Source organism: Xiphophorus couchianus, chromosome 15, assembly GCF_001444195.1.
Source record: "Xiphophorus couchianus chromosome 15, X_couchianus-1.0, whole genome shotgun sequence".
Taxonomy (NCBI): Eukaryota; Metazoa; Chordata; class Actinopteri; order Cyprinodontiformes; family Poeciliidae; genus Xiphophorus; species Xiphophorus couchianus.
The window spans coordinates 4050484-4074718 of NC_040242.1; the positions used below are offsets into that span (position 1 = coordinate 4050484).

At 40.1% G+C, this 24235-nt stretch overlaps 3 protein-coding genes and 1 pseudogene across 4 annotated transcripts; all 4 read right to left on the reverse strand.

The window, feature by feature from the left end:
- Nucleotides 1-1092: 1092 nt before the first annotated feature.
- Nucleotides 1093-3949, reverse strand: LOC114158301 (C-C chemokine receptor type 6-like; annotated as a pseudogene).
- A 5017-nt stretch (nucleotides 3950-8966) lies between these two features.
- LOC114159143 (C-C chemokine receptor type 6-like) lies at nucleotides 8967-13609 on the reverse strand. Its single transcript, XM_028041258.1, has 2 exons — nucleotides 13430-13609; nucleotides 8967-12222 (listed from the first exon to the last, which is right to left on the reverse strand). The coding sequence occupies exon 2, from the start codon at nucleotides 12211-12213 to the stop codon at nucleotides 11092-11094; it is 1122 nt and encodes a 373-aa protein (XP_027897059.1). The 5' UTR covers nucleotides 12214-12222; nucleotides 13430-13609; the 3' UTR covers nucleotides 8967-11091.
- Nucleotides 13610-14154: 545 nt separating this feature from the next.
- Nucleotides 14155-18239, reverse strand: LOC114159145 (C-C chemokine receptor type 6-like). The gene is made up of 2 exons (XM_028041260.1): nucleotides 18087-18239; nucleotides 14155-17029 (listed from the first exon to the last, which is right to left on the reverse strand). Exon 2 carries the CDS (start codon nucleotides 17018-17020, stop codon nucleotides 15932-15934), a length of 1089 nt encoding a protein of 362 aa, XP_027897061.1. The 5' UTR covers nucleotides 17021-17029; nucleotides 18087-18239; the 3' UTR covers nucleotides 14155-15931.
- A 930-nt stretch (nucleotides 18240-19169) lies between these two features.
- On the reverse strand, nucleotides 19170-23143 carry LOC114159144 (C-C chemokine receptor type 6-like). Of its 2 annotated transcripts, none has more exons than XM_028041259.1 (2): nucleotides 23002-23079; nucleotides 19170-21475 (listed from the first exon to the last, which is right to left on the reverse strand). In XM_028041259.1, the coding sequence occupies exon 2, from the start codon at nucleotides 21464-21466 to the stop codon at nucleotides 20345-20347; it is 1122 nt and encodes a 373-aa protein (XP_027897060.1). In that variant the 5' UTR covers nucleotides 21467-21475; nucleotides 23002-23079; the 3' UTR covers nucleotides 19170-20344. The 2 variants fall into 2 exon arrangements, 1 of the variants encoding a protein (XP_027897060.1); XR_003598552.1 differs by lacking the exon at nucleotides 19170-21475 and adding an exon at nucleotides 22860-22920 and having other exon boundaries at nucleotides 23002-23143.
- Between the last annotated feature and the right edge of the window lie 1092 nt (nucleotides 23144-24235).

Genomic DNA, 24235 nt, shown 5'->3' on the forward strand with positions numbered 1-24235 from the left:
AAAAAGTAAAAGTGCTGTGAAATCTGCTGATGACATTTAGGAACAAAATGACAGATTTATTATGGGGAAGTGAAGATTTGAACATGTTTTTATCACTGAATTGTTAAGTTATAAAACTGTTTATATAAGAAAAATACAAACCAGTTGATTCATCTTCCAGGTAGTTTTTATCAAAACAAGTGGGACCAATAAACCTGATGGCAGATCAGAGGAGAAAAGACAGAATCAGTTTTATGTTGGTTAGTTGATATTCCTGGTTCATGTTCTAGATAATCTACTGACTCTTTACATCATCAATGACATCATCCAAACACTTTCCTGCACAACCCATTTCTCATATTCTCTGCATCTGTTTTAGTGAAAACGTGTGAGCAGAAAAAAAAAGCTCAACTTTCCAGGCTTGACCTGGTTTCTGCATTTATCAAAGATGCTGCATCAGCTCCAACTGACAAACGTCCTCCTGGTTTCCTAGGAAACCACCTGATGCTGCCAGTAAACAACAAATAAAACCAGACAGGAAAAAGTTCAGAGGAGTGAGACCTCCTCAGGGTCAGAGTTTATTGCTTTAGATAACAAAAACACAAGACAAGCAACAAATATTACATGTTATCAAAATCCATAAACATAAAATATAAAATATATGGATCAATGTTTCAGTTATTATTAATCAAAGCAGCTCTAACCAGCTGGTTTTTAGCCTGGATTTAGAGGAGCTCAGTGTTTCGGCTGTTTTGCCGTTTTCTGGAAGTTTGTTCCAGATTTGTGGTGCATAGAAGCTGAAAGCTGCTTCTCCATGTTTGGTTCTGGTTCTGATGCAGAGCAGACCCAGAACCAGAACCAGAACCAGAAGAAATATTATGGTGCTGAACGGTTCAGTGATTTTTAAATTAAAAGAAGCCTTGCTCTTCTTTCCTGGTTTTAGTCAGAACTCCAGCAGCAGCGTTCTGGATTTGCTGCGACTGAGGATTGATTTGTAGTCAGACCTGTGAAGACGCTGCTGCAGTAATCGACTAAAGAGAAACACATGGATGAGTTTCTCTAGGTCTCCCTGAGACATTAGTCCTCTCATCATGGAGATGTTCTTCAGGTGATAGAAGGCCGACTTTGTAACTGTCTTTATGTGGCTCTGAATGTTCAGGTCAGAGGTCATCACTACTCCCAGGTTTCAGCCTGACCCTATAAAGGTCTTTTGAGCCAGTGCCAAGGAACATGTAAACCAAAAATAAGTTCCCCAAAACAGAACCCTGAGGTTCTGTTTGGTCTCAGTGTCTTAAAGGAGACACTAATTTGAAGCAGTGAATAAGAAAACAGTTAATGTTGTTTCAGAGTTTTTCAGCCTTCCAAGGTTTAGTTACATGGAATCTCCACAACAGAAAGATGCTAAAAGTAACAGAAACCTAAAAACATAAATAAAATGTTGGTTCTTTAAAAAAAGTAACACATTTTCCAGACCACGTCTTCAGTTGTAATTTGTCTTTTTTGTAACATTAGAAGTTCAAAGTGAGTTTATGTAGCTGGACTGAGGATAAAACTGGCTCAACAGATGTCAAGGTTCAACTCCTATGGGAGTCAAAGTCCAAGTCTCGGGGGTCTCCCTCCAACAAGAAACTTTATCTGCAGGGACATCCGGGTAGAATAAAGGTGAACTAAACACCCAGAGAGGCATGAATGTCCTCACAGAAGCATCAACTGAGCAGCGGATATTGGAGGACCACCATGGAGAAGCGACTCAGGCTGCGGGGTGATGATCTTCTTACCAGCACAGGTTCTGGAAGGTCCTCCTGAAGTGGTTCCTGAAGTTCACTCCGATGAAGGCGTACAGCAGCGGGTTCAGGCAGCAGTGCAGGTAGGCGACGGTCTGCAGCACAGACATCGCCGTACGCAGTGAAGACTCAGCGTCACAATCACGATGTTCGAAATAACTGACGGTGTCATACAACAGGGTGAGGTTGTAAGGCAAGTGGCAGACGATGAAGACCAGCATCACCACCATCACCACTCTGACCGCTTTGTGTCGCTGGAAGTTTTTAGCTTTCTGCAGGGTGATGATGACTGAAGTGTAGCAGAAGATCATGATGAATAGCGGCAGGAAGAAGCCAATGGCCAGTTGGGTGCTGGGAACAGCAACCTTCACTATGCTAGCAGTGTTGCTGTCATCAAATTTCCACTCACAGACGTATTGTGGATCTGTTGGCTCTTCCTGTTCGGTGATGTTGAACCAGGTGATCTCATTATGTGTTGGTTCGTACCAATGGTAGAAATGGAAAGTGGGAACAGACACCAGTAAGGCAAAGATCCAGATCAGGAAACAGATAATGCGACTGTTTGACACCGAACGTAACCCGAAACTCCGGCGAGCCTGGACGATGGCGATGTAGCGGTCGGTGCTGATACAGGCTAACATTAGCATGCCGCTGTACAGGTTGACGCTGTAGGAACCACGCAGCAGCTTACAGGCCACCTGCCCCATCGGCCAAGAGTACAGCTCGTTGTAGACGATGAAAGGTAGAGCCAGCACGAACAGCAGGTCAGCGATGGCCACATTGAGCAGGTAGACGTCAGTCATGGATTTGGTTCTCTTGTAGAGGGCATAGGTGAAGATGACCAGGCTGTTCCCCACCAAGCCCAGGATGCAGATGATGGAGTGAATGTAAGGACCAACCACAACGTTCAAACTGTTGCTGTCACTGAAAGAACACGGTTCAGAAAGTCCATCATCATTGCTCTCGTTGTAATCGTAGGCTGAATAATCAGAGTTAATGGAGAAGTTCATCTTGTTGCACTGTGATAAAAGTCAACAAGAAAGTCAATCAAATATGTTAAATTAAGATAACAGAAAGCATTGATTCCAAACAAAACACTTTCTGTTATTGTCTTTCATGTCTGGTCCTTTGGCACCACGGCCTGCATGTTTTAGGTGTTACCTTTCTGATTCACAGCCGTCTGCAGCACCTGATGGCAAGCAGAGGAGGTCATGCAATCATCTCAATCAGGTGTTGTGCAACAGAGAAAATATAAAATATGGAGGGCAGTAGTCCATGAGAACAGGGATTCAGACATTGGACATGCCCAGAAAATTTCCATCATCTGTGGTTTGGGTACTTTAGGATCTCAGAGCTGAGATCCTAAAGTCTCAGAACTTAGGATCTCAGGCATATTTGTGGAGAGAACTATACACATGTTTAAGGCTTTCATATGTTCATAAAAGCCAGAAACAAGATCAGTGTCAAAGGTCAGCCCTGGCAGAGTCCAACTCATACCTGGAAGAGATGAGACTTTGTGCTGCTTTTGCTTTGGGCAAACAAGGATTGGATATTCATCGGAAGCCACCTGGATACTCCCTAGAGGACACAGACTTACGCCTTCTCCAGATCCACAAAACACGTTGACCAGATACTCCTTAGAAATGTTTCAGCCATTCTGCAAGAGTGAAACTCTCTTCCACAGTTCAGATTTCAAAAGAGCCACATCTCTGCTGCAAAGGGAGCCACCTGGCAATTTGACAAAATATTAGTCCATGTGGTCAATGGTGACGTTACATGGAGAGGTGTGATTTACTCCAGCACACCTTGACCCAATCAATGACTGAAGACCAAATTTGAAATGCAAATTGTTGCCCTGTGAGTTGGAGACACAGAAAACTGATCACAACCTGGTGACAAAGTGGATCTTATAATATGATGGACTGGTTTCCCAGGAGTCCATCAGGGTCGACCCATTTCATCCACCCAATTGGTGTTTGGCAAGAAAACATCAGGGTGGCGACGTGGAGCAGCAGCTTTACCGGATCATTTTATTCACCTTCCTTCCTTCAGCAGACACTGGAATCTCTCACAGTCATGCAAAAAGTTGTTGCAGAGATCACACTCTGATGTTTCGCTCTGTCAGTTAATCAGTGTTTGTGAAAAAACACACACACAAAAAAACACACAACACATAAAAAACACACAACACATAAAAAACACACACACAAAAAACCCACACAACACATAAAAAACACACAACACAATGTAACCCATGTTATCTTGGTGAATATGAATTATAGCTTGTAATACACTGTATTGCCGATAGGTGGCAGTAAATAGCTTCAAAATAGTCTGAAGCTCCAGTGATGTGCTACAGAATATGAGCTAGAACAACCCTAGCTCTCATATAGAGTTGTTTCTTCTTCTTCTGTGAAAACATTCTGTGGTCACTTTATTGACAAAACTCAATTTTATTTTCAATATTTTTCAATAATTAGTTTTCATCTGTGGTTAAGTTTTGATTCCTGTGTATCTGGATCCGGAAGAAGTTTGTTTTTTGAGATTAAATTTCCTTCTTTTTCTTACTGCGAATCTCTGGTGACTTCCATCCATCCATCCATCTCCTGTTCACCCTTGTCCCTAATGGGGTCGGGAGGGTTGCTGGTGCCTATCTCCAGCTACGTTCCGGGCGAGAGGCGGGGTCACCCTGGACAGGTCGCCAGTCTGTCGCAGGGCCTCTGGTGACTTCTGTGCTATAATTAGCTTCGTTAGCTAACGATTAGCCACAAGCTAATATTTTGCTGTTATGTAATAAAAGTTATATTGCAATTTAATTTTATAGTTTCAAAACAATCGGAGATACATGTTTATGGGTAAGAATGCATGTTCTCTACATGACGGTTTGTCAATGCTCATTATGACTAACTCACAAAGGCTGTTCTGCTAATATTGCGCCTTTTCTTGTTGAAGTGCTGATACTGATGAAGTATTTAGTGACAGTGAGTTATTTATTCCACTGTTTGGAATTTAAGAGTGCTGAAAAAAAGATATCGATGTCAATTCAGTGAATATTATGTTGTGATGGCTTTTTTGAACTGAAAGACAAAAGTTATTTATCACAATAATTTTATCTACACGGAGTGAGGAGATAAAATTTCACTGAAGTGACTTAAAATCGTATATGACACTACAGTGAAAGATGTTTCTGCTGCATGCAGGTTGGGTTTTTTGTGATGAGAGGCAACGCACGAAGAACGGCGAGCCAGGATCCACAAGAGCGGATTCACATTGTGTCCACTACGATGCCAAAGAAGAACCTGCGTCTGTTCCACCAGATCGGTGGGTTTGCACATATGAACTCCACCCGGGTCGCTACAATACAACATTCAGGTCTGAAAACTGAACTGAAAACAAATCAAAGGAAAAGAAACTCTTGAACTTGTACGACTTGACTATTAAAAGGAAACAGTGACTATTTTGTTCTGTTAGTGTTATTGTCAAAATGTGTAATAAATATGTGTTTTGTTCAACGCAGTGTTTCCCTTGCTGCTCCTGAGATGAACCTAGTTCTGATACGTTATTTGATTATAAAGATTCATAGTCACTGATTCCCTTATCGCAGGTGACTGACCAGGTTAGTAGATCTTATAACAAAAAGCACACAACACACAAAAAAACCACAACACATAAACCACAAAACACACAAACACTATCCGGAAGAAAAAACCACTAAAAACAAAACAAAGCAGATAAAAAAAGAGAAGTTCTTTGCAGAATCTTCCCACAGTGTTAGCTGTGGCATGAAGTCAGACTTTTATCTTTATTGCAGCTATAAAACTTTTATCAACCATAAAACTATGAAAAGGTCAAAGGTTACTGCAGTACCTACTATTAAATAAACACTAACCCTTAACATGTCAGTTCATTGTCCAGAATAAATGTCAGGCGTTGCTAAAAGGTCACTGTTATAGTTCCACTTTAACAACTCAGTCAGACCTGAAATGTCATCATCATGAGAATTTGCTCTGCATCGTCACTGAAAGATATGATACCTGCACTATATATATATATTATATGTAAAAATACAGATGTAATTTTCTTTAGTCCTTAGCAATAATAAGAGCACGCCCTGTAAAATTATTAAGAACTTATTCATCCAAACCATCCAGCATTAACTGATCTTCAGCTTCATATTACAGCAGGATTCTCACCTCCTGAAGTCGATGTACAGACGGTTTCCTCCTTCCTGTGGTGAATTCACGCTCAGATACCAGAACCTGATTGTTTCCAGCTCAGAGCTGCTTTTTATGTCAAAATGATCCAACTGCTGCTAAACATCCTTGTTGCTCCGGTGCCTCATAAAACTCACTCTGTCCTGTGAGGTTGTTCCTCCATTCGTCCACCTAGTGGAGTAAATGTGCCAAACACATTTACCACATTTCCTCCATATGCAGAAAACACAAACCGTCTGCCCTCCAGAGCCGGGGAGTCCAAACTGCGGTCCGGAGTTCATTCTGGATGGTTCTGTTCGCCTCCCTCCTCTTTGCTTCTTCTTAACAAAAACTCTTTACATTTTCATAGAGTGAGATTTTTGAAGAGGAAAAAATTTAAAATATATATTTTTTTTTAATTTTTGACACAACACAAAGCATTTGTCTGGTATTAACAGCTGTTATGCTTAACTAATAACTGAAAGTCCTGATCCATGTCCTGCTTCTGTTGAAGTGAATCCAAAGCAAGGCTTTCAACCGTTATGATGCTTTAGACAAAAAAAGATTTAGATTCCTTTTATACAAACAATACATTTATTTGTTTACTAAATGAAAATATTGTACATTGTTATAGTTTGTAATAATAACAATAACAACAACAATAATAATAATATATTAATGATAATGATTTGGTGAGCATGGCAAGTTCGCAATTTGGCCACTCCCCCTAGATATGGTCAAAAACTCAAGATTTTGATAACTTTTAACCCCCCATTTCTTAACTGCATATTGAAAGAGGCTGAAGCCAATAGCTCAAAACCATTGGAGGAAGACTCCAAAGTTTGAGTTGTGTAAATGTGAAAAGAGGCTGAAATGACCCAAAACAGCAACCTCCCTGTAGATTTCAGGACATATTTAAGAGACTTTGTTTACTTGATCTTTGGAGCAGTTTCAAATCCCTAGAATGTACTATTTTTATCTGTTTACACGTTGAGCAGTTTGGCCACACCCACTTTTGATTCCATTAAAAAGTTTTAATGCGAGGGACAAATGTGGTGAAAATTGGTGAGTTTTCAGATATCGTCAGGTTCCTAAATTAGTGATTTTGGATGGAAAAGCAGAAACTGAGCAACAATTAACACAGATAATGAAGTTTATTTTTGTTTTCTCTTTTAATCCTTTTTAAGTCTAACATATTGTGGCTGAACTGTGCTTGAGAATAAAAGTAATTTTCATTTTTAGTCAAGTTTGGCATTTATAGACCTCCATGGCAAGATCAGAGCTTCTCACACAAATATCTTCATGTAAGAAAAGATGTGCTGGTTCTGCTGGGACCGTCAACCGAGCGGCGAATTGTGGACATGTAGATATCGGAGGTGACCCCTGGATAAGTGTCGCGGGGCGATGTACCTCTTACCCGCACACCACAGCTCATGGATGATCCTCCTGAAGTGGTTCCTGAAGTTCACTCCGATGAAGGCGTACAGCAGCGGGTTCAGGCAGCAGTGCAGGTAGGCGACCATCTGCAGCACAGACATCGCCGTACGCAGTGAAGACTCAGCGTCACAATCACGATGTTCGAAATAACTGATGGTGTCATACAACAGGGTGAGGTTGTAAGGCAAGTGGCAGACGATGAAGACCAGCATCACCACCATCACCACTCGGACCGCTTTCCCAAACCTCTGTGACCACAGAGCCGATAAAAGTCCAACAGGTTCGGTCGGTTCGTGAGTCCAGCAGCAACACACCACAGAACCGATTCCAGAAGAAAATCCAGTAAAACCCCCAACATACCAAACATGAATTTAGAATAATCAAACCCGGATGACGATGTAGAAGCAGCAGTGATAGTTTGTGGCTCATTTTAAAAGACGAAACAAAAAGAAAAGGCGTTTGATAAAAGATGGCGGAGCAGCTGCTCTTTGCTGCACTATGATCTGGAGGTGAGTTATGTTTTTTCATAGTTAACATTTTTAACTGAATAAACAGTTAAATATAAACATTATATATGTTTATTTATGTATAATAAACATATATAAAAATGACCTTTTCATGTAGTAATAAACATTTCCACATATCACCTCTGATGTCCACCGGACTCTCAGTTGCCATGACAACGGTTTGGGATTCCCCTCCGTTCTTACGTCACCGTGCTTTCTGATTGGCTACCTGTCACATTCAACAGGCTGCGTTTCGCTCCCAGTCAGTAAAAACCCACAGGATGAGATAATCAGGCCACGACAAGATAAAAACAACAACAATAATAATAATAATTATAATAATAATATTGATCCAAAACAACAATCTACATTCAGAGTTTATGCTCATCTAATGTGGAACAAATTCACAGAAAATTTCACTCTAATTAAAATGTATCAGTTATCTCAGGCATCAGTTAGCTGTGCAACCACAAACATCACAACACAAATCTTTTGATTAAAATGATTTTTATTGTTATGCTTAAAATCTCAAGTATGCAGATTTTAGCTCAGTATCAATGGTAACATTCAAACAGCATATAAATGTAGCCTAAAGTGTAACATCAGTGCCTGAAGTTCTGACTCCTTAAACATTTAGCAGCAAATAAAAGCATCAAAGTTGGCAAAACGCTCAGAGTTTAATCCTTAAAACTGAATCCAAGGCTGATTAAGTTTGAACAGAAAACAGCTGGAGGGAAACTGACAGAGAGAAACAACAAACATATCAAACATCCTCATGTTATACAAATTCAACAAATCATCAAAAGTCATACAAACATAAGGTTTTATTTACAAAGATGTACTTTAGGTAAAAATGTTCCAGTCTGAAGAAATTAGCCAGTTTTTGGGTCTAAATCTACAACCTGAATAGCAACGATATTTTACAGCAGCTTTTCCCTGATTCACACATTTAAGCTGAGATTTTATTCAAATACGTTTTATTCAGTTTTAACTGCGTCTCCCTGAGGTCAGCCTGCCATCATGGTGAATCTGGTCAACTTGAAATAAAACTTTGTTGTCCTAGACAATAACACAAGTTGTAGATATTAAATATTTCTATACAATAACTAAATAGTATCTCAACAGTAACATAGCATCATGAATGCTCTCATGTAATTCACGCACATGTCCACCAGGCGACGTGTTTGGCGAATCTCCCAAGTCACCTTCAGTTCAGTTCAGTCTGAGTCCAACAGCAAGTCTTTAAGGTTAGGCTAAGAACTGACAGGAGGAATTGTCACTTCCTGTTTCCTCATATATTGGCCACGACTTGCTGCAGGCTTTTGAACACATTATGTTAGTGGATACCCTTACAATCTCCTGTCACACACTGGGACATACCGGAGAATTCAATCTGGAGAGACTCAGACGGAGAAAAGGGAAGCAATTAGAAAAGTTTATTAGCAGCATGATTTAAATCTTTGGCGCTCGGGCCCCGGCTGAGGACTTTGATTATCGCAAACTTGCGATGGGCTCGGATGAGCATTCCATATGCTGTTAGGAATGTCATCCCCCGGGACCCGGCACTGGTGGTGGAGGCCATGAAGGATGCGGCCGGATAGCCGAGCGAGTGGAGGTGAAGGGGTGGAGGTGGGTTGAGCTCTGCTGGAAAGCGCAGGATGCCATGGATGGTGGTCCTTATCAGCTAGAGCTTGGACGGTGATTGGACGTGATGAGTCTTGGACCGGCGCTGATCAATCAACAGTGATGAGCCGGAAGCTTCGGTTGGATGATGTAGGTGGGGCTAAAAGAGGCTTCGAGTTTGAATTTGCGCCTAGGCTTCATGTCACCAGTTTGTTCATTGAGTGGGCGGGGCTTAGGTGATGTCATAAATATCATCAAGGTCTTACATATCCAGTTTGGTGCAAATCGGACAATGCGTGTTGATTTAGAGCCAACTGGATGCAAACGGCGAAGGATTGGAATTCGCCAATCTGCCAGGCCCAGTTTGGTAAAATAAGCGACTTCCTTTTGGAAGGGGGCGGGGCTAAAGTGATGTCACCATCTGACTATGTGAATGTGATGATTGCTGGTCTGTTATGACACAGGAAGTGAGATGAAGCTGGGAGTTGGCACGAGAACATCTTGGTGTTTTATGGCGAATGGTCAGATTTTGAAGCTTCGCCACGCCCGCATGCTTTCATAAAGCAAAAAAAACAAACAGTGGGAGGAGTTTGCTCAGATCTGTGTGCAAAAGAGATAAAATAGTGACTTTGATCCAAAATGGCCAACTTCCTGTGGAAGTTACACATATATACAATTTCATTGCTGTTGATCAAAGGATGGGTTGGGGTTGATTTTTAAAAAAATTGTAGGGGGATGAATTATTCCACACAAACTAAATATTAGGATTAGGACTGATCATATCGAATGTGGAGCAGATCGACTGAAACATTTAGAGCCAGGCGTATGAACACAGGGGCAGGGATGTGATGATGTCAGCATATAGCCACATAGTAACATCCAGTATACAACATGGATGACTCAGATTAAGGCTGGTGTAATTCAGCCATTGTTGTGAAAGTTACAGCATTTCCTTTGATTTGGTGAGCATGCCAAGTTCGCAATTTGGCCACTCTCCCTAGACATGGCCAAAACCACAAGATTTTGATAACTTTTAATCCCCCATTTCTTAACTGCATATTGAAAGAGGCTGAAGCCAATAGCTCAAAACCATTGGAGGAGACTCCAAAGTTTGAGTTGTGTAAATGTGAAAAGAGGCTGAAATGACCCAAAACAGCAACCTCCCTGTAGATTTCAGGACATATTTCAGAGACTTTGTTTACTTGATTTTTGGAGCAGTTTCAAATCCCTAGAATGTACTATTTTTATCTGTTTACACGTTGAGCAGTTTGGCCACACCCACTTTTGATTCCATTAAAAAGTTTTAATGCGAGGGACAAATGTGGTGAAAATTGGTGAGTTTTCAGATATGCTCAGGTTCCTGAATTAGTGTTTTTGGATGGAAAAGCAGAAACTGAGCAACAATTAACACAGATAATGAAGTTTGTTTTTGTTTTCTCTTTTAATCCTTTTTAAGTCTAACATATTGTGGCTGAACTGTGCTTGAGAATAAAAGTAATTTTCATTTTTAGTCAAGTTTGGCATTTATAGACCTCCATGGCAAGATCAGAGCTTCTCACACAAATATCTTCATGTAAGAAAAGATGTGCTGGTTCTGCTGGGACCATCAACCGAGCGGCGAATTGTGGACATGTAGATATCGGAGGTGACCCTGGATGAGTGGCGCGGGGCGATGTACCTCTTACCCGCACACCACAGGTCATGGAAGATCCTCATGAAGTGGTTCCTGAAGTTCACTCCGATGAAGGCGTACAGCAGCGGGTTCAGGCAGCAGTGCAGGTAGGCGACCATCTGCAGCACAGACATCGCCGTACGCAGTGAAGACTCAGCGTCACAATCACGATGTTCGAAATAACTGATGGTGTCATACAACAGGGCCAGGTTGTAAGGCAAGTGGCAGACGATGAAGACCAGCATCACCACCATCACCACTCTCACCGCTTTATGTCGCTTGTAGTTTTTAGCTTTCTGCAGGGTGATGATGACTGAAGTGTAGCAGAAGATCATGATGAATAGCGGCAGGAAGAAGCCAATGGCCAGTTGGGTGCTGGGAACAGCAACCTTCACTATGCTAGCAGTGTTAATGTCATCAAATTTCCACTCACAGACGTATTGTGGATCTGTTGTCTCTTCCTGTTCGGTACTGTTGAACCAGGTGATCTCATAATGTGATGGTTCGTACCAATGGTAGAAATGGAAAGTGGGAACAGACACCAGTAAGGCAAAGATCCAGATCAGGAAACAGACAATGTGGCTGCTTGACTTCGAGCGTAACCCGAAGCTCCGGCGAGCCTGGACGATGGCGATGTAGCGGTCGGTGCTGATGCAGGCTAACATTAGCATGCCGCTGTACAGGTTGACGCTGTAGGAACCACGCAGCAGCTTACAGGCCACCTGCCCCATCGGCCAAGAGTACAGCTCGTTGTAGACGATGAAAGGTAGAGCCAGCACGAACAGCAGGTCAGCGATGGCCACATTGAGCAGGTAGACGTCAGTCATGGATTTGGTTCTCTTGTAGAGGGCATAGGTGAGGATGACCAGGCTGTTCCCCACCAAGCCCAGGATGCAGATGATGGAGTGAATGTAAGGACCAACCACAACGTTCAAACTGTTGCTGTCACTGAAAGAACACGGTTCATAACCAGAATGGTCGTAATAATAGTCGTCTGTGTAATTATCTGAGGAGTTCATCTTGTTTTGCTGTAATAAAAGCCAAAGAGAAAGTTAATTAAAATATGTTACAATTAAGGCATTTGTTACTTCAAGGCTGTAGTTCTGTAATTCTTTAGAATGCATCAATTTGTTTCTGTTTGTGTTTTAAGTGCCTTAAAGTGACATTTCTTATGACTTTAAGAATGTTTCACTGATTTCACCAAACAGGTTCTCTGTTCAGTTTTAGAAAACCTCAGGATGAAGGACGGATGTTTCCAACAGTTTGAACAAAAAGCTAAACAACATTCACTGACTGGCTGTTTCTCTGTCTCTGTATGTAGATGTGTTCATAATCATCTCTTCACACAGCCTGCCTTTTCTCACAAGAGGAAGGAAAAACACAAACCATATTATATGCAAATAGTCACATGAATGTCAGAGGAAGTTAAAATGACCTTTAAATAAGTAAATATGTTTACTCAAAATCAAGTTTCCTTAGAAGGTCCATTCAGAGATTAGGAAAAACATTTTAACAGTAACAATTGGGTAATAAACTGATTACATATTCACTGCAAGATTTTTACAATTTCTTACTTTGTTGTCTTTTAAATTTTTCTAAAATTCTCATTCTGAAAAAACAGTTTCCAATCAATCAAACTTTATCTGTAGATAAGTTTCAATAGAAATGGCTTAAGTGCACTGTCCTGGTTAAAACAGGCAGACAGGAAAAAAAACACAAAGCAGGAGTTAACTTTTTACATCAACTGTACAAAGGGAAAAGACAAATGCTTCCTTACATTCCCTGCTGTGCTTTTCCTGAACTGATTGGTCATTTTATTGTTTTCACAATAAACGTATATTAAATATGGCGTAGAATATAAAGTTAAATTATTTCATTCCCATGTGTTATTTCCTGGAGTGACACATCACCACATACTGGGTGAATAAAACATTTTGGCAAAATCTGAGATTCTACTGTGTGACCATAATATGTATTGGTCTTAAATACAATCTACAATATAATCACTGAACCGTGAAACAATAAGATGAACCAAAGCTGCAGGATCAATAGAAGATCTCTGCATTCATCCACAGTCATTCAAACCAAACATCTTTTCAGTTTCCATAAGAGTAATGGGAACACAATCTTTAAAACAACTGAGATTTTACTCAATCATCTAAACAATCCAGCTTCAAACTAAAAACTTATCTGCAGCGTTTCTCTCAGCAGTAGCTGTTCGATCTGGATTCTCACCTTCTGAGGCTGATTGACAGACAGTTTCCTCCTGGTTGTGGTGAATTAAAGCTCAGACTAAAGAAGCCGATCCTTTCCAAGTCAGAGCTGCTTTCTGTGCAAATGCCTTTTTGTTGCTTCGGTGTCTAAAAAACAAAATCACTCAGAGAAATATTAGGAACTATCTGAACAACTGTTGTTCCACTTTAGCTTTTTAAAGGTCATTTTAAAGTTCCTCAGTACTTACTCTGAATTTCATTTTTATATTTATATCAATATTTGCATATATAATTGTCTGCGTTCCTCCTTCCTCATGCGAACTGGAAGAGAAGGTTACAAAAACACAACAGAGTAACAGACAGAGGCTAGCTGGTCATCAGTGAAGGTTGGCTTCAAATCAGGAACTTATTTTGTTTAAATTCTTGTTCAGCATCTGTGAAAACATCAATCCATCATTGTAAAGTTTTCCAAACCATAACTGGTTCCAGTCCTAAAATGGTGCTTGTACTGGGCCAGTTCCAAGGACCCATTTGGACTTCAAGTTAAAACAGTGAAAACTTTAAGAGGCAGCAATATGCATTTTCCAGGCACATGATGTTAATTCCTAGCACTATCACGTAACTGTTTCCTTCAGTTGTGATAAAATTGCTCCATACACAAAAAGTAATTTATAAAATTGACTTGTAAATGGTTGCCATGGGAGATTAAATGATTTCTCAAACACGCATGAAAGAATTAAAACAACACTCCAGGTATGTTTTTAATGAGATAATAACATCATAATGTGATGCAAAACTCCAGGAAGTCAAAGGTAAAATGATTAATGTTTTATTTGTTTAATATTTCTGCTTCTATTCTGCTGCATTTTGTCCTCATTACTCATCTTCAGCTGTGCTTTATTGCTAAGTGAAGATCCAACTTCTTGAGAACAACTTAAAGGGAATGAACTCAATCTCACCCCCCAGTGGACAACTGCGGAACTACATGAACAAACATAATGGCAAACGGAAAGTGACAGGAAACAGAACGTACAGCTTCCTCTTTCAAAGCAAATCATGAACACATAACACAAAAAGGTTAGTATGAGAACATTATCCAACATATTCAAATCAACTGATCAGAAATAATTAGGGTTTAATGATACATATATCTCAGTTTAATTAACCAAACAATAAGAATTGATTCCACAATATAAAAATTACATTTATGAAAGAAAAGGAAAAGGATTTGTACCTCACATTTGATCAACAAAGCAATTCAAAGTGTTTCACATGAAAAACTAAAATAAAAATAAAAAACAGACAATTAACTTTACACTGCAGTGACAAACCCAATGCTTAAAAAGAAACAACAATCAAGACAAATTGCTTTAAAGTAAACCTACCAACCTTCCAATCATCAACAAAATCATTTAAAAAGCTGCTTCAACAGTTAAACAGGTTTAGTGACCTGAACCTGTAGAGACACATAAAGACAGTTACAAAACCAGCCTTCTATGGCCTGCAGAACATTTCCAGGGAGGATTTTCTGGGTGTTTCCTTATTAATTTACTGGTTGTTCATCAGTATTAATTTTATCACCTTATAGTTATTTATCGCTTTGTGGCAACATGCTTTAAAAATAAAATTAATAACATTTAAGATCTAATGAACACAAAAAGATCTTGAGAAGTTTATCCATCCATTTATCTTTAGTTAAATTGATTGCTGCAACATGGTTCAAGTGTTTACACCATAAAAACATAATGCAGAAACCAATTATAAAACAGCAATTAACATGATTTTTTTGTTAAATGCCATCATCAAAATCATCAAGAAAATAGATTAGAAGATTTGGAGAACTTTGAAAGGTTAAGATACAGATAGACTCCTACCTGAAAAGTGAAATTTAATTGAAAGTGCTTGAACAAATTCTTATTTTAAGGGTGTGAATCTGACTACAGAGGATCATGACGTATTTATTGGGTTTCCAGGTAAAAACTGCAGGATTTATGTCACAAATTTTGTTAAATTGCCTCAGGGCAGTTCAGGCTACAATGTAGTAGCTCAGCACCATCAGCGTGTAAATGTGTGTGTGAACGGGTGAATGGGTGAATGCAGTGTGAAGCGCTTTGGAGTCATCTAGATAAAGTATTATACAAAAACAGGCCATGTACATAAACAGTCTAATGTTTCCTTTTCAGAAGGTGGTGGACACTTCCTCTAAAAACTCTGAACTATCAGAAACATCTTCCGGTATTTTTGGATCAGTCCAGAAAAATATGATGAAATTTTGATGTCTTGTCCAAATGTATTCAAAACAGAGATGTTTATTCCTTTACACATCGATATGCCTCAAGCAGAAACCATTTTCATCAGCAGCCAAGATTCTTATGGAAATTAAGCAACAATAAACACAATGAGACCTCAGGAGTTTGTAATGTTTTGATTTTTCTTTTGAATAATTTCTAACATCTTCCATTTGTGGTCAGATTTTGCTTTGGAGATCTGCAGATCTCAATCAGAGCTCCTGAGACAATTAGCTTCACATGCTAAAAGACGTACTGTCTTCATTGGTCCAATCAATGGAGAGGCGGCGCGGGGCGATGTACCTCTGACCCAAACAGCACAGGTTCTGGATGATCCTCCTGAAGTGGTTCCTGAAGTTCACTCCGATGCAGGCGTACAGCAGCGGGTTCAGACAGCAGTGCAGGTAGGCGACGGTCTGCAGCACAGATATTGCCGTCTGCAGCAAGTCCTCCTCGTCACAATCGCTGTATTCGAACAAATTGACTGTCTTATAGAACAAGGCCAGGTTGTAAGGCAAGTGACAGACAATGAACACCAATGCCACCACCATCACCACTCGGACCGCTTTGTGTCGCTGGAAGTTTTTAGCTTTCTGCAGGGTGATGATGACTGAAGTGTAGCAGAAGATCATGATGAATAGCGGCAGGAAGAAGCCAATGGCCAGTTGGGTCCTAGGAACAGCAACCTTCACTATGCTAGCAGTGTTAATGTCATCAAATTTCCACTCACAGACGTATTGTGGATCTGTTGTCTCTTCCTGTTCGTTGCTGTTGAACCAGGTGATCTCATAATGTGATGGTTCGTACCAATGGTGGAAATGGAAAGTGGGAACAGACACCAGTAAGGCAAAGATCCAGATCAGGAAACAGATAATGAGACTGTTTGACACCGAACGTAACCTGAAGCTCCGGCGAGCCTGGACGATGGCGATGTAGCGGTCGGTGCTGATGCAGGCTAACATTAGCATGCCGCTGTACAGGTTGACGCTGTAGGAACCACGCAGCAGCTTACAGGCCACCTGCCCCATCGGCCAAGAGTACAGCTCGTTGTAGACGATGAAAGGTAGAGCCAGCACGAACAGCAGGTCAGCGATGGCCACATTGAGCAGGTGGACGTCAGTCATGGATTTGGTTCTCTTGTAGAGGGCATAGGTGAAGATGACCAGGCTGTTCCCCACCAAGCCCAGGATGCAGATGATGGAGTGAATGTAAGGACCAACCACAACGTTCAAACTGTTGCTGTCACTGAAAGAACACGGTTCATAACCAGGGTAATTGTCATAATCGTCATAGGGAGCAAAAGTGGAGTCATTGGAGATGTTCATCTTGTTTTGCTGTAATAAAAGCCAAGAAAATATTTATCAAAATATGTCAAAATGACAAAAGAAAGAAAACGATTTGAAACAAAAATGCTTTAATGGTCATAAAGAATCAGCAGGTGGCGATAATGTTGACATTAAGACAAGTTGAAATATTGAGAAGGAAAACATTCAAAGCACCGTGAGGCTTCCTTTCTTTTTAATTCTACTTAGTTGTACAACTAATATGTAGAATTGGTGATTAATTTTTGCAGTTCAGAAAATAAGATTTATTAATGAACATTATACAAAATACATTGGTATTAACACTGTAATAGAGGAATAATTTGAATAAAACGTTTAATATAAAGTTTTCCAACAAGTCTGAATCTTCTACATTGAAAATAAAACATATAAAAGCTGGAGCTGCCAGAGGGAGGAGGTATAATAAATAGCTCTGACTCCACAGGGTTCAGTTTTGGAGTCAGTTCACTTGACTATATGTGTAAAGTGCAAAAGTTCGAGTAAGGGATGGCGACGACGCACAGGCATATTTATCATTCCTATTTGGTAAGAAACTGATAAACTCTCATTTTGGAGTAAACTATCAGTCAGTCAAACTTTATTTGCAGGTAACTTTTCGTACAAATGACAGAAACACATACGATACTATTGGTAAAAAACCTCAATTAAAACATGAAGCAGGAGTGTGTAAACATTTTAGATTAACTTTATTTCCAAAGAAAAATGCTTTCTTTCCTTCTCCTTGTTCTTTGACTCAACTGATTTGAGCTTCATTTTACTTGTTTCTCACATCTAAACATGAATATTAAGTTAAATTATTTCATTTCCTTGTATTATTTCCTGGAGTGATAGAGCACCATGACTGGGTGAGAATATAATTAAACAATAAGCAACAATAACATGAAACAAAGCTGCTAATCTAGCAGAAGAGCTCTACATTCCTCCACAGTCATTCTAACAAAAAATCTTTTCACTCTTATTTCACAATTTAAAATAATTAAGATTTCATAAAATCATATAAACAGTTAAATATTTCTGTTATCAGTCTTTGTTAAATCAGGATTCTCACCTTCTGAAGCTGATTTACAGACAGTTTCCTCCTTCCTGTATTGAATAAAAGCTCAGGCAGAAAGCCGGCGGGTTCAAAGTCAGAGTTACTTTCTGTGTCAAAATGATTCGACTGCTGCTAAATATTCCTGTTGCTTCAGCAATTAATTAAACACAAACCCTCAGAGGGACTTGAGGAACTGAGCAAAAACTCTCCAGTCGTTCTGCTTTAGTGAATCAACTTTATTTCTACAGCACATTTCAAAACCACGATGAAAGCCAAAGTCCTTTACACTAAAAGAGAAATACGTAAGAAACATAAAACCTATAAAATGTACACAAACAATTTCTATGTTCCCCTCTGATACACTGAGTTTTATTTTTACATTCATGTAACTATTTGCATATTTTATGGTCTATATTCCAAACAGTTCACTAAATCTCTATCTTTGTTTTGTTAGAAACAGTTTTTACCTCTGAGGTTTTCTGAGTGTCTGTTTTTTGTCAAATGTGATTTTAAAAAATGTCCATACCTCACCTGAACACTAGAGGGCTCCTCACCGCACCGTCTCTACACAAAACATTTGCACTCATGTCTGAAGAAAGATAAGTGTTCAAATAATGGTGTATGTTGGATTTTTTTTGATTTCCTGCATAATGTGCATTGTATGTTTTGCAGCTTTAAGTAAACATAAGTTTAAGGAGAACTGGGAACACCAACCCCCATCTGAAACTGGATTTTGGACTTCCTCTCAGAGACCACAGGTTGTGACGGGAAGAAGATTTCTGCTGAGCTTACAGGCAGCACAGGACTGTAGCCTCAGTCTTAAACTCTTCACATCATACACACAAACTGTACTTTTACACAAGGAAACAATATTTTCATTAAGTACAATGACGATATGACTATACTTAGCCGCATTAAAGGAAAGGTCATCAGTCCATCAGAGGGAAATCCAGAGACAGACAGGATAAACCACCATGTACACGCACGCCCACACCCACACCCACACACATACAAAATCAGGTTTATGTGTATTAAACAGACTTTTTTTTTTTTTTGCATTTTTGGGGTTAATGGACCAATTAGGCCTTTCTACGTTTTTAGATTTTTGTCAAAATTAGCAGGACACCTCTTCTGTCCTGTTAATTCAAAATGTCCTTCTTGTGTTGTGTGTATTCTGACAAAATGTCCTGCTAAATGCATGTACCAATGCACACACACACACATATGCACACCCCCACAACCCATACACTCAGGTAGCTGGAACATAAACTCCACGCAGAAAAACTCCAGGCTGGGATTCAAACCAGGATCTTCTTACTGCAATGTAACAATCTTTTCAACTGGGCATCAGAAATATCTTACGGTTATTTTAGTCAGCCCAGAAAAACATCTTTCAAATAAAACATCTTATTTCTTCATATCCTGTCCAAATGTATCCATAACAGAGACTTTGTAAGTCAGGTTGGTTTTTCCATCTGATCAACTGAATGTAAACATTTACAGAGTCGTCTGTCTGGAAATCTATTCTTCTTTCCCCCTAACAACTTCTCAACTCTTTTAGACAAAAAACATTTTTTTCAGCTGGTTTTCAGTAAAATTTTAAGTACTTGTACCTAGAGTCATAATTATGCCTATAGGTGACGGTCTGCAGCACAGACATCGCCATGTGCAGAGAGTCCTCCTCGTCACAATCGATGTGTTTGAACAAATGGACGGTCTTATACAATCATACAATACACAGTACTGTATTGTCAACAGTAGCCAGTATTCTTATGGAGAATGAGCAACAATCAGCTCAACATAACAAAACTTATGGATATTGTCATGTTTTTTTTTCTTTTGAAATCATCATACTGGTGGTAAAAGTCCAGTTTGAATATTAAAATGTCATGAAGTGGTGGATGAGGTGGTGAGGCAGACTCAGCAGACCCAGGTAAAATGAATGAAGATGATTTAATGGTGAAAACAACTCGAAAAACAGTTCGAAGCACAATCCAAATTGAGTCCAAACAGCCAGGCAACTGGAGAACCGAATGGACACAGTGCGGACAGTTCACACATATGACAAGGACCCGACAGAGAAGCAAAGACACAGGTGACATTAAATACACAGGAGGAAATCAGGGAACGAGACACACCTGGGAACAATCAAGGGGAGGACAGGACAACACGGAGACTCAGAAGACAAAGAAACTCAAAATAAACACAGAAAAACAGAGATCACAACATTAAAAACCTGAATGTCTCAATCAGATCTTCTGAGATCAACATCTTCACATGATTAAAGATGAACAGTTTTCAGCAGAACCATCCACTGAATGGTGAACTGTGGTCATGCAGATATCTGAGGTGATCCGGCGCGGGGCGATGTACCTCTGACCTAAACCGCACAAGTTCTGGAAGATCCTCCTGAAGTGGTTCCTGAAGTTCACTCCGATGAAGGCGTACAGCAGCGGGTTCAGGCAGCAGTGCAGGTAGGCGACCATCTGCAGCACAGACATCGCCGTACGCAGTGAGTCCTCCTCGTCACAATCGCTCTGTTTGAACAAATTGACTGTCTTATAGAACAAGGCCAGGTTGTAAGGCAAGTGGCAGACGATGAAGACCAGCACCACCACCATCACCACTCGGACCGCTTTGCGTCGCTTGTAGTTTTTAGCTTTCTGCAGGGTGATGATGACTGAAGTGTAGCAGAAGATCATGATGAATAGCGGCAGGAAGAAGCCAATGGCCAGTTGGGTGCTGGGAACAGCAACCTTCACTATGCTAGCAGTGTTAATGTCATCAAATTTCCACTCACAGACATACTGTGGATCTGTTGTCTCTTCCTGTTCGTTGCTGTTGAACCAGGTGATGTTATTATGTGATGGTTCGTACCAATGGTGGAAATGGAAAGTGGGAACAGACACCAGTAAGGCAAAGATCCAGATCAGGAAACAGATAATGCGGCTGTTTGACACCGAACGTAACCTAAAGCTCCGGCGAGCCTGGACGATGGCGATGTAGCGGTCGGTGCTGATGCACGCTAACATTAGCATGCCGCTGTACAGGTTGACGCTGTAGGAACCACGCAGCAGCTTACAGGCCACCTGCCCCATCGGCCAAGAGTACAGCTCGTTGTAGACGATGAAAGGTAGAGCCAGCACGAACAGCAGGTCAGCGATGGCCACATTGAGCAGGTAGACGTCAGTCATGGATTTGGTTCTCTTGTAGAGGGCATAGGTGAAGATGACCAGGCTGTTCCCCACCAAGCCCAGGATGCAGATGATGGAGTGAATGTAAGGACCAACCACAACGTTCAAACTGTTGCTGTCACTGAAAGAACACGGTTCATAACCAGGGTAATTGTCATAATAGTCATAGGGAGCAAAAGTGGAGTCATTGGAGATGTTCATCTTGTTTTGCTGTAAGAAAAGTTAAAGAGCAACTTTATTAAAATATGTGACAAAAGCAGCGATTCACAAAAAATGTTTCATTGCTCATGAAAATCCAGCAGGTGGCGATAATGTTGACATTATAGAAGAGTTGAAATATTGTGGATGAAAACCATTGAGTGAGAAATTTGTTTTTTGTTGTTTTACTTTTTTATATCAGTTAATCTATATGTATGTTTCACTTACTGATAACGTTGATGAAATAAATGTGATTTCTAATAACATTATTATTGATTAGATAATATAGATTCATATGGTTTTCATTTAAAAAAGTCTTTTAAAGGTTTAGTTTAATGAGGAAGGAGGAACACAAAAATGAAACTAAAGAAAAGTTAGTTAATTAAAAAGATTTTTAAATAAATACACTTCTTTATAAAACTTTTTACGTAGTTTAAAAACTGATAAAGTACTTATTGCAATATTTTTATACCTTCTATCTTCAACGTCCTAAACTGGAAATTCAGATTATTTTTCATAAGAAATTCTGGAGTAATAATTATCAGTCACTTAAACTTTATCTGTAAAAATGCTGCCAAACAAATGACAGTAACACATACTGTGGAGGTTTATGCAAGTTAGCAACAGATAGCAGGTAAAACAGAAGCATTAAACAGGAGAGTGTAAAGTTTGTAGTATTTCCTCTTTTCCTAGAAATAAATATACTAGTTGATGTCATGAAGAAAATGAATAGCAGCTTCTGATGTTTTAAAATGATAAACTTGGTTTGTATTCAGCATGTTTACAAAGTAAACCTGAGCAACAAGCTGCATGTTTGATGGGAACACAGGGCTGCTTATCACTACCATTGATTGATTGATTGATTATCACAACATAATTATCTGTTTTAAAGCCAACATTCACTGATGGCATAAAAGTTGTCTTTTCATAACCATTTCTCACAGACAGCCTGCCTTCTTCACGTCAGGAAGGAGGACTGCAGATTATAATAAATGCAAATATCAAACATTTATCTGCAGAGAACTTTTCATGCAAATGACAGAAACACATACTCTAGTTCTTTACACAGGTTATAAAAACCCAGGGGACACCTGAAGGAGGGTTGTGTAAACATGTTAGATTGTCTGATTGCAGAGGAATCCAGTTTACAGAAACTTTCTGAACCATCAGACACATGAAGATCATCTGTAAAATCATCTTCTGCCTCCTGACGTCTCTGTTCCCTCAGCAGAACTTTACTAATTTACCAGAACTAAACATGTGTTGAATAGAAAGTTACTAAGTTATTTTCTGTCCTGGATTTGTCATGATGGGTTTAAGTTTTCTAGCCCACATGCAGAACACAAGACAGGAGAGTTGAAATCAGTTTAAGTGATTTATTAAGATTACACAATTATCAGAATGTGGCAAAAGTGGTCTGGTCCAAGGAATCGACGGTAACGGGCAGCAGTGGTTCACTGCGAGGGGAAAGAGCAGACTGGTGAGTTCAGGGGTCGTGGGAATATGGAAATCTCAGATAAAACATAGGTTGTTCTTACTTGTGGTGGTTGGATCTGAATCTTGAAGGGTAACTGAGTATGTCCAGGGTCTCGGTCTCTTAGTGGGTCCAGGAACAACGGAGGAGTGCGGCGGAGGACGGACAGGTGGGCTCCGGTGCAACGGAGACACAGAGGAGTGGTTCGACCGCCAGCCGTGGGATCCAGGAGATACTTGTAAACAACGGAGAGGTGAGTCTGGGAACTCGGGCAACCAGTGGGTACTTTCCACGGCGTCACGAGGGAGGTTCTGAAACCAGGAAAACTGCCAGGATCTAGTCAGCGGGTCCAGAGTGTCAAAGGTAGTGATGTTACGTAATGTGCCGAGGCTTCGAGGCGTGTGTCGAGTAATGGACTTAGCACCGTAAAGCACTTATCGGCTCCTCATTTAGGGGAGGAGCCGAAAACGATGACGTCCGAAGCCGGCTGTACCACGTGACTGCTTCGGGAAGTGGCTCAGATTTTGGCGCGGGGTTTGACGGCTTTAGAAACCCCACAGGCTCCATTCAAAATGTGGGTTGTTGTAGGCGAGTTGCGGTCAGTTGAGAGAGTGGATAGTTTGGATAGCAGAGTTTGGATAGTGGTTATTTAGTTTGAGACAGTTAGTTCGGTGTTTGGAGAGTTTAGGAGATAGATAGATAGATAGATAGATAGAGATAGATAGATTAGATAGGAGATTTAGGAGCGCGAGGACAGGATAGGAGAAGGATGGAGCCGGCGAGAAAGAGGAGGATTTCTCTTATGTGGGAACATTTCGATTTGATAAGCCCTAACAAGGTAAGGTGAACTGAACATTTGCAGATGCATTAGGTTTGCTTATGAGGAACTGTATTTTTCACTGTTTCTTATTTTCTGTAAAGGTGAGGTGTTTATTGTGCTCCAAGGAGTTGGGGTACAATAATAACACCTCATCCATGTAGTGTCAAAAAAGTGAAATCGTTTGAAACCAAAAACTGTGGAGAAATTGTTGTTTCTTAATAAAAATGCATGAAATCATCCAAGTTACACAAGCATTAGCCTATTCACTGCCCCTCCCTGGTTCCACAAGCACTTTCACTGTCCTCTGCCTGATTAAGCCCAGGCCATTTTTCTAGAGTCACAGAAAAACATTATTACACAACATGCCATATCACATGACACTACTATTTTGGGAATAATTACACACAGAGAATACATTCAAACAATATTTTATTATACACATATGTGTATACATAATTTATGTAGACAAATGATTTCG